This window comes from Oryzias melastigma, linkage group LG16 (assembly GCF_002922805.2).
Source record: "Oryzias melastigma strain HK-1 linkage group LG16, ASM292280v2, whole genome shotgun sequence".
NCBI lineage: Eukaryota > Metazoa > Chordata > Actinopteri > Beloniformes > Adrianichthyidae > Oryzias > Oryzias melastigma.
Genome location: NC_050527.1, coordinates 21,960,275 through 21,969,252, shown reverse-complemented (window position 1 = coordinate 21,969,252; position 8,978 = coordinate 21,960,275). Strand labels below are relative to the sequence as shown.

The following is an 8,978-nucleotide window of genomic DNA, read 5'->3' as shown; positions in this document are numbered from 1 at the left end:
CAGCTTCTCTCCTTCATTGCATTGGACATTTTTTTTATTTTTTTATGTTCCCCACTGGTACCTGAGTCTTCCTATAACTTAATGTGACATCACAACTGACCCAGATTAGCACGACTGTGCATGTGTGTCAAAGACCGTGGCGTTAAATGACGATTAAAATAGTCGTCGACTTTTTAATAGTCGACATAGTCATGACTGATCGGCTAATCGTGAGAACCTAGAGTGCACATCAACCAGTCAGCATTTGCAAAGTGAATTGCTGAATTATTATACTCACACATAAACACAGATTTTAATATTGTGTTTAATACTTGCTTGTTTTCAGTACTCAAAAGGTTTTTTGGAATAAAAAGAGTAAGAAAAGTTAAAGATTTTACAATTTAAAACTTGCAATACAATAAAAATGCAGCTTTTCCATTTTAATTTAACAAGAGAAATATAAACAGCTCAAGTAACGAGTTGAATGTCCCTTTTTTTAAGCCTCACCCCACATACATAGTTACAGTACTAGGTCGTCAAAATATTTTCTGAAAAGTTCCCCCTAAAAGCTAACAGTCCCATAAATTAGCACCAAGTCTCCCGGATAAGCCCCCATATAATTAATTATGTGCACAACAATGAAACCACATTTCACTGTGGTGCGAAAACAAAAGCAGAATCCAAATTCTTCCCTTCTGGCTTTCCTTTACTCCTACTTTTAACCCTCTAAACAGATATGGAAAATAGTGTCTTCAAATTCAGACGTTACTACCGCTTGATGACATCATCATTAGTCACTGGTCATCTACGCTGCTACGCCTTCCCCTTAAAAAACAATTTTGGACACCACTAAAGCGTCAAATGTCCTCACAATTAGAGGGGTAAGAGAAGAATTCGGATTCTGGCACAAAAAAAACAAAAAAAAATACAGAGAGAGACTCACAAGTCACACAAAAGTAAACCTCTAAACAAGACAAAATGTTCAGTATGAAATGTAACAAAGAGTTTCTTAGTATCTAACCCACTAAAGCTGAAAGTTTGACCTGGATATTTTTGTCAGTAACAAATTTGTGCCTCTTTTCTGCAACATGCATCTCTCTTATTATGGATAATGCCGTTTCAGTCATTTCATTTATTAAAAAAAGAAAAAAAACAGATCCCAAATAAGTTTTTTCCTCAAATTTTCTATCAAATAAATTATTGAAACTGAAGATCCGCGGTTCTCTTGATGAGCTGAAGAGTTCCGGCTGGTGTCGATGCGGAGTCAGCCTCACAGAGAGGCAGAGGGATCCTGATCAACCGTGGGGGCTGCGTCGTCTCAAACCACCTGACACTCTTTTGAGTCCCCGTGGATCCAGTAGCAGATCTGAGCGTATTTTAGAGGCGTTATTCTCACCGCCACGTTGTAATCCTGCTGCACCAAGTCTCCGTCAACATCTACCCACTGGTGACCCGAGAACACCCCGATGACCTTCCGCTTCCACTTCTTCTTGCCCGGCTCTTTGAGGCGGATGTAGATTCCAGAGCCGCTGGAGCCGGGTTTGGCGTCGCAGTACTGATACAGCAAGTCACTGGATTCCTCAGACACGGAGCAGAACCGGTACACCAAATCCCCGGGTCGGTCATCGTCAAAGCCGGAGAAGTGGATCCTCCCGGCGGGGAGCTTCTTGACTGATGGGATGACACCCAGATCCATGTGCCTCATTTTGGGGGCTTTCTTCAGCTCCAGAACAGCGTAGTCAAAGTCTGCAGCCAGTCCATCAGACACCCCCTTGAACCAGCCCTTCGGAACCTGGGTCTTCTTCACCCTGGTCCATCTAAAGGAGGGCTTTTCTGGGTCCACGCTGCGACGACTCCGGCTCTTCCTCCCAGCTCCTCTTCCTCTGCGCTCACCTGTTCCTTGAGTCTCCTCATTCTTCTGACCACCTTCTTTGGCTTTATCTCCTTTCCTTCTTCTGCCCTTCGCTCTGCCTCCTCTTCCCTTCCCTCCTTTGCCTCGTTTGGACTTCTCCTTCAGAACTCCAACCCGCAGCTTCTGCACCCCGTCCAGATAATCCTTCCCATCATGGATGCAGTGTGCAGCGGTCAGCACGTGTTTGGGGGACACCAGAACTCCCGAGCATCCTGTGGAGATCTTCACGGATGTGGAAAAAGGATACTTGGTGGAGAACTGTTTGTCAGCGATGGTGAAGCGGGTGTCTGTGCCGTACACCTCCCGTTTGTGGCGAGAGTGAGTCGAGGTGTTCGTGGACCAGCTGGGCTCCTCATTGACGTCCTGCACTGAAACCGCTGTGTAGGTGCGCGTGCCGTTTTCATAGACCGTCTCGTAGGACAGAATCTTCTCCAAGTCGTCGAGGGAGGGCGACGGGATCCGGCGCTGACACTCGATCCCGCAGGTCCCGCTCAGCTCCGGCTGATGGTGGGCAGAGAAGTTGGGGCTGCTGAGAGGCACGGTGCGCCTTTTCTTCACCTGTGGCACCTTCCACTGCGGCCAGGTGTACTGGTCATCGGCCGCGCCCACCTGCTCAGCTGCAGCCAGCACAGCCAGCAGCATCATCGGGAGCAGGACACGCAGCGCTATGGGGCCCATCTTTAAGCTGGATCTGACTCTGAAAAAGATTTAAAAAAACAAAAAGCACACGTTTACTGTTTTGCAAATTATAATGTTTCCCAAAACTTTTTGTTACTTCTTGCTGCTGCAGAGCAGCAGGGTTTGGATTGGTTTGGTTTAACCTTTTTGTCCTCAGCAATCTTAGACTGCTGGGTTTTGTTCTGTTAGTTTGGGGTTGGATCTTGGTAGTCTTGATTTGCGGGCTTTATTTATTTGTTTTTCTTTTTTTTTTCTTCTTCTTTTTAGTTAGTTTTGGTTAGGCAGCCCTTAGCAGGGAGATGCTGACTCTGACGATCAACATGCTGAGTCAGCAGTCTCCATGACTTATTATATTTTGGCCAAGGGTCCAATTCCCTTTTGGTTAGTCTTTCTAAACCAGCACACAAATTGTTTGATTTTTTTTTTTTTTTTCATGACACAGCGTTTCATTGATTTAATAATCTGTTCCTTTTATTTTCATTAGTTTCCAGGTTTCGTTGTTGTCCCTTTTGTGTATTTTTCCCAGGATCCAAGCCAAGTTTTGCCCATGAGAGACTTAACACTTTTCAAAAGTATAGTTTAATTGTTAAACTTTGGTTTTAAAATAAGCTTTTTCACTAATGAACCCTCAAAACACAAGTTTGCTGAAGTGATTTTGTCACTATGAGACCAAAATTTACTGTTTGACATTTATTTTATTGACGAAATATTTCAACAATACAGCATGAAAATCTCAAGAAATGAAATGGAATAGAATAGAATAGAATAGAATAGAATAGAATAGAATAGAATAGAATAGAATAGAATAGAATAGAATAGAATAGCAATACTTTATTCATCCCAGGCTGGGAAATTAGGCAATTATTATTTAATATAAATGGCTTAGAACAAAGGACCATACATAAACAAGATCTCAAATCAGAATAAGAGAAAGGGGAGGAAAAAAACGTTGTTGCACAAGAGTAAATATATAAAAATATTTTTCTTAAAAGAAAAGATCAGGGTAATGTTTTATATCTTGCAGTTTCTCATGAAAATGTACAAATTAAAGTATATTACTTATTTAAAAAATGTGTTCTAAAATGTAAAAAAAGGCATGGGCATTTTACTTTCTTTAAAGTAGTCGTCCACATAAGTATTTCATTTTTGAAACCAACATACTGTTTGATATTAAAACAAGTACTTAAGAAAATGCTGCAGTTCCACTTGCAGCCAAATGGAGGCAGTGCAGCATTGTCTTTTAGAAAAAATATTTACTGGGGGATCTGAGGGCACAGAACAAGTATGTGACAACACATGTCTGTAAGTACTTGCAGGAATGGCTGGCCCCCATTATTCATATAAATCAGTAGCACTTAGTCTGAGAGGCCCTGGAGACTTTATAGCATGTCTCTGGAGCTGATACATTAGTTCTGTGGTTCAGAGGAGATTTATTTTCCCAAAGTTTTCTGCAGACTGCGGCCGGAGGAGGAGAAGATGAGCCCTGATCGTCTGAATGAGCTGAGACATTGGCCTGGAGGTTTGCCACAATGGTTAACCTTCTCCCTTGGTAATGACCATATCTGGTTTCCTGAGCTCCACTGGACTCCCTCCGTGCAGATGAATGACATCAGCCGTGCACGCTGCTAGTTCATGCTTCCACTGTGAGAGCGCTAAAGCAGACACTGCAATTTTCTCCAAAATTCAGAGAGCGAAATGATTATGATGCTGCAGCCCCCCTTTTTTGTCCGTCTGCAGACAGGGTTAGGGATCAAATGCAGAGTAAAGTCTGAGTGACTCAGCAGGGACAGATTTTCACAAACCAATACTCTCAAGCATCCAAATATCTACTTTTCAGATTGTCTTTTCAAAGATCCCAGTAACTGTATAACTCTAAAATGTATGTGATGTCTCTAAAAAACAGCATTTAAGCCAAAGACAGGTTTGTGTAGATTTGGGTTCACTGGACTAATTAATATCTACAGTTGGTGGACAAACACCACTTTTGGAAAACTCAGCTTTATTGTTTTGTTGCAGCACAATCTCCACTCCAAATGGGACATTTTGACTTGAGTCTGCCACACAGCTTTCAATAAAACGTGCCCGGCGGCGAACATCTAACCCGCCTGCAACAGACGCCAATAAACTACAAGCCCACAAGAGCCGTAAAGCAGGTCCACAACAAAAAACGACTCTAATGTCTCAGCTCAGCTTCATACTCCCACAGTCAGATATGAAACGCAGCAGAGAGAGCCAGCCTGCAATTATTCCGCAGAGTGGAAACTGATATGCTGCCATGATGGCTTTGGTCTCAGAAGGCACTCATTTCAACTGAACTGTTTTCCACTGCAGTCAGCTAAACGGGAGGCCGTGCCCTCTCCATCCCTCAGGAGAGACAGAGGAGAGAGCAGGATGCGCCCCGGAGGGAAACCACCAGAGGGGGGCGCTGTGCAGCTCATGGAGCATCAGGAAAAGACAAGGCTGCTGTTTCTGAGCAACAGTTTTTTCTCAAAGAATAAAAAAAAACATTTTTTTTTAAAGTGCATTGATAGCAAATAGATCTGTACACATTTTTAACCCAACTTTTCTTTACAGATACATATCTGTTATAAAAAAATCACAGAAAAAAAATCCTAATCATTTCTAAAGTTTTTTAAAGTAAAATGTACAAAAAGTTAAACTTTGTTTTCCAGTTTGAGCCCAAAAAAACTTTTTCAATTTTGATTTAAAAGTTTTATTTTTATTTTTTTTACTGACAAAATCCAAAATTTAGCAACAATGTACCTAAATATCTTAAAAATGTGATCCAAACCTTGACTGTTTGAGTCAAAATGGCTTTGAAATACCAATTAAAGAAAGGTGATTTTTTTTAAAAATCATTTGGATCTATAGAATTAAAGTGATTCCTGCGTGTTTCCATGGGGTGTCAGCTCCTACCTGCTGCATCCGATTGATGGATTACTCCAAATCCGCACTGTTTGGCTTGCTCTCCCCCAAAAAGCGCACAAATATGATCCCTGAGGAAGACGCGCGGCTGTGCAGAGCATCACAGGCGTCCTGGTGTCAGCGGCTAGGAGGCTGTCTGCTCCTCATCGCTCCTTCATGGAGTCTGAGGCGGAGAAAGTCTCAGGCGGGACGCTCCGCTCAGCCTGCACTTGATGCTGAGGAGGGAGGGAGGGAGGAGGGGAGAAAAAAAGATATGAAAGGAACTTTTTTTTCAGTCGTGACAAAAGCCGTTCACACGTGGGTGGGGCCAAACCTCAGGGAAGATGGAGCAGGGGTGCAGCAGCACTTTGGAGGCGCACCGCTGCTGCTGCACGCGGAGGGGGAGGGTGGGGGTCATGCAAACTCTGCTCTCTGGCTTTGAGTCGATTGTGAACACTTGGACCAGCCTGCTTCTGCTGCGTTTTCATTCCAGTGTAGCGGTGCGTGAAAGCCCGCTGTCCTCAGATGCCTCGCGCACGAGCCAGACCCCCAAATCAAGGCCCCTGCAAAAGCACAATGCAAACTTTCAGCAGAAAATCTGCAATGCAGGACGTCTCCCTTTCATGGAGCTGCAGCCATTGTCATCAGGAGGTCCCTTAAATCCTGCACCAGCAAAAAGAAAGCACATTCAGAGAAGATGCAAATGCTTAATGTCATTCAACTCAACTTGAAGACTTTAGCTTCTGTTGGGAGAAGCAACTAAATGCCGGCTTTAAAACAGCTTTATAAAAGTTTGCTGTTTTTCATTTCTGAAATAAAATCTTAAGACTGTCACTGAGCAAAACACTCAAAAGTAAAAGAAGAAGAAGCTAACATGGAGCCTTCTGGTTTCCAGAATGTCTCAGTCAGATTTGATGTATCACTATTGTAACCAAAATTAAAAAAATGGATAAAGACCCTCGATGAAAATGTTTTTTGTAGAATTTTATAAAATTAAGCTTAAAATTGCATTTCTGTGTATTTTAATTCAAGTTGTTGTGAATCAGGAGCAGAGAAAAAAAATCTCTGTGTATTTGTGGCTTAGAAAACAGGCCGGTAGGCTTCAAGCTCTCTGCTTCGCTCCATTCTGATTCTTCCACTTGCAGACAAATAGATCCATGAACGTCTCTGCCCCTTGACTGAGCAGGAATCCAGATCAAAACTGTGCGGCTGGATAGCATCACAACTGCATGAGCATGATGAACATGAATCCTGAATGAAAGTGCCATTCAGTGTTTTTATTTTTCACCAACAAACATGAAACATCATTTATAACATGAAAAAAGCAGATAGAGGAAAATCAGAGTGTTTTGTGTCACTTCAGTGTTGTTTTTTAACCTTGTAATAGAGCAGGTTTCACACAGCACACAGCACACAGGCAGAGCTGTGCTGGGCATAGACAAGAATACACTAGATCAGGGTTCTCAACTCAATCTACCTTGAGGCCACTGAAGGCAGAGTCTGACTGAGGCTGGGTCATATGGGGATCCATTTGTGCCAAAAATATGTTTTTGCATCCACTGTCTAGATCTTTGGTCAATTGTCTTTGTCTACTGAACAAGTTTATTGAACACTTAGGATTCATAGGAACCCAAATAAATACATAAATAAATAATTAAAATCAAGCCGGAAGCGGCATAAAAGAGTCAGGAGTGTGTGTCGCAAACGGTAAATCATATCAGCTGATTGTGTCTGTGGGAAGAATTAAAAAAAGAAGATACAGGAAGAAAATGACAAAAAAGTCAAATATTTGAATACGAAAATACCAGAATTAACTGTAAAACCTTACAATAAGGGACAGACATTTCCATATGAACTCTAGAACAGGCAGGAAGAGAAGGCCCACAAAACTAAAACATGACCAGTCCAGATAGCAAAGTAAAAAACTGAGTCTAAAAAGTCTATAAAATAACCTAATAACATTTTTGGTTGAAAAGAAGCAGCAAAGACCAGTAGGGAATGTATTTCAGCCTGTTTAGGGTCACGGGGTTCTGCTGGAACCCGTCCCAGCAAACATCCTGCAAAAGGCGGGTCATGCCCAGCTCACCTGTCCATCACATCCTCCCTGACACAAACCCACAGCCGCAGTCAGTTCAGACTCACCAGCCCACCGTGGAGCAAACAGGCTTCCTCTGTGTCTCTGATCCAAGGGGTTCATCTTCTACAACAGAGGAATTTGAGAAAGAACACCTCCACCTCAACACATCTTTGTTTTCCTGAAGCTGAATGTAGCAGCACGCCCCCAAAGGTTTCACAGACCTTCCATAGCCAGTATTTTGACAACTGAATGAATCTCTTAGCTCGCTGAACAGACTATCATTGATGAAGTAGAATTCTCTCTGTTTAACTGGTTAATACAGTATAAATGGTAAACATACATTAGAGACTGTTTAATCAGTGGCAAGACAGTTAGCTAAAGGCCTTGGTCTCAGTTTGTCACTCTTTAAAGAGTAAATATTGGTGCACATGGTTGCCACAGCAGTTTTCTGAGAGAAGATTGTACACGATGAAAGGTTGACTCAAGTCACTTGTGCAGCTTTACTTCTTTAGCCACATGCTGCAGCAGGGATGGATTTGTGATGAAATGCCAAAGCACAGTTTCAAACATTTCTTGTATACAAGATCCATAAAGTCAACTTTGTTTATGGTTATGGGAGAAAGTTTAAAATGGTCTTGAAAGTACAGAAAATGACTCAAGGACGTGTCATTGACTGTAATTGAGAATTGGACTGAGTGACTCCTCCCCCCTTATAATCCAAACAGGAAATACCTACTGGCCCTCAGAAACCAAAATCCCATCGCCTTCTATAGAGAAATAAACAGCTATTACTCTGTCGTTATAATTGTCAGAATAACCATTAATGCTCTGCTACATTTTTTAAACAAATTCTTGATAATCCAAAAATTGCTTCATAATATGATGTAGAGGATGTAGACTTCAAACAAGCTCACTCTTGATTGGCGAGAGTGGTTGCCATAGAAACATTGACTCAGACCGATTCGGACAAATTACAGCTTACTGACACCGTCTGGCTCCAACATGGCTACGTCCGTATCCAAAAAACATGGTAACTGAATGTCTATAAATGGTTGGAGCTGGAACCAAGGCGTTTTTTCCATGAGTGATGTCACACTCACTTAGTCCAGTTCTCTTATACAGTCAATGGGACAGATATGGTTTGGCATCTTCAATGGACTGCAGAACTCCTAGCTAATTCCAGAAGGTAAATGAAAACTCCTAAAACCTCTGGAGTTTTTTATTCCAAGACGTAAAAAGAAAATCTGAATAAGGAGAACTTTGAAATTTCCATGTATAGTAGCAAACATCCATCCATATTCTATACCCACTGAATCCCTTTAACCCTTTAATTGCCTGCTCAACCAAACAGTGGGGCATATTTGGAAAACATGTTTTTAAAAATAAGGATTGTGTGTATTACTCCAAAATGTACAGAGCCCCTAAAGA

At 42.0% G+C, this 8,978-nt stretch overlaps 1 protein-coding gene across 1 annotated transcript; it reads right to left on the bottom strand.

The window, feature by feature from the left end:
* Nucleotides 1-288: 288 nt before the first annotated feature.
* prss35 (serine protease 35) lies at nucleotides 289-6,161 on the bottom strand. The gene is made up of 2 exons (XM_024266900.2): nucleotides 5,486-6,161; nucleotides 289-2,588 (listed from the first exon to the last, which is right to left on the bottom strand). Exons 1-2 carry the CDS (start codon nucleotides 5,593-5,595, stop codon nucleotides 1,298-1,300), a joined length of 1,401 nt encoding a protein of 466 aa, XP_024122668.1. The 5' UTR covers nucleotides 5,596-6,161; the 3' UTR covers nucleotides 289-1,297.
* Nucleotides 6,162-8,978: the final 2,817 nt, after the last annotated feature.

Excerpts from the sequence above, each read along its gene's own strand:
- prss35 (XM_024266900.2), bottom strand. The coding sequence starts at position 5,595 with ATGCTCTGCACAGCCGCGCGTCTTCCTCAGGGATCATATTTGTGCGCT. Across the intron at positions 2,589-5,485 it reads CCATCAATCGGATGCAGCAG|AGTCAGATCCAGCTTAAAGA; the intron begins GTAGGAGCTGAC and ends AATCTTTTTCAG.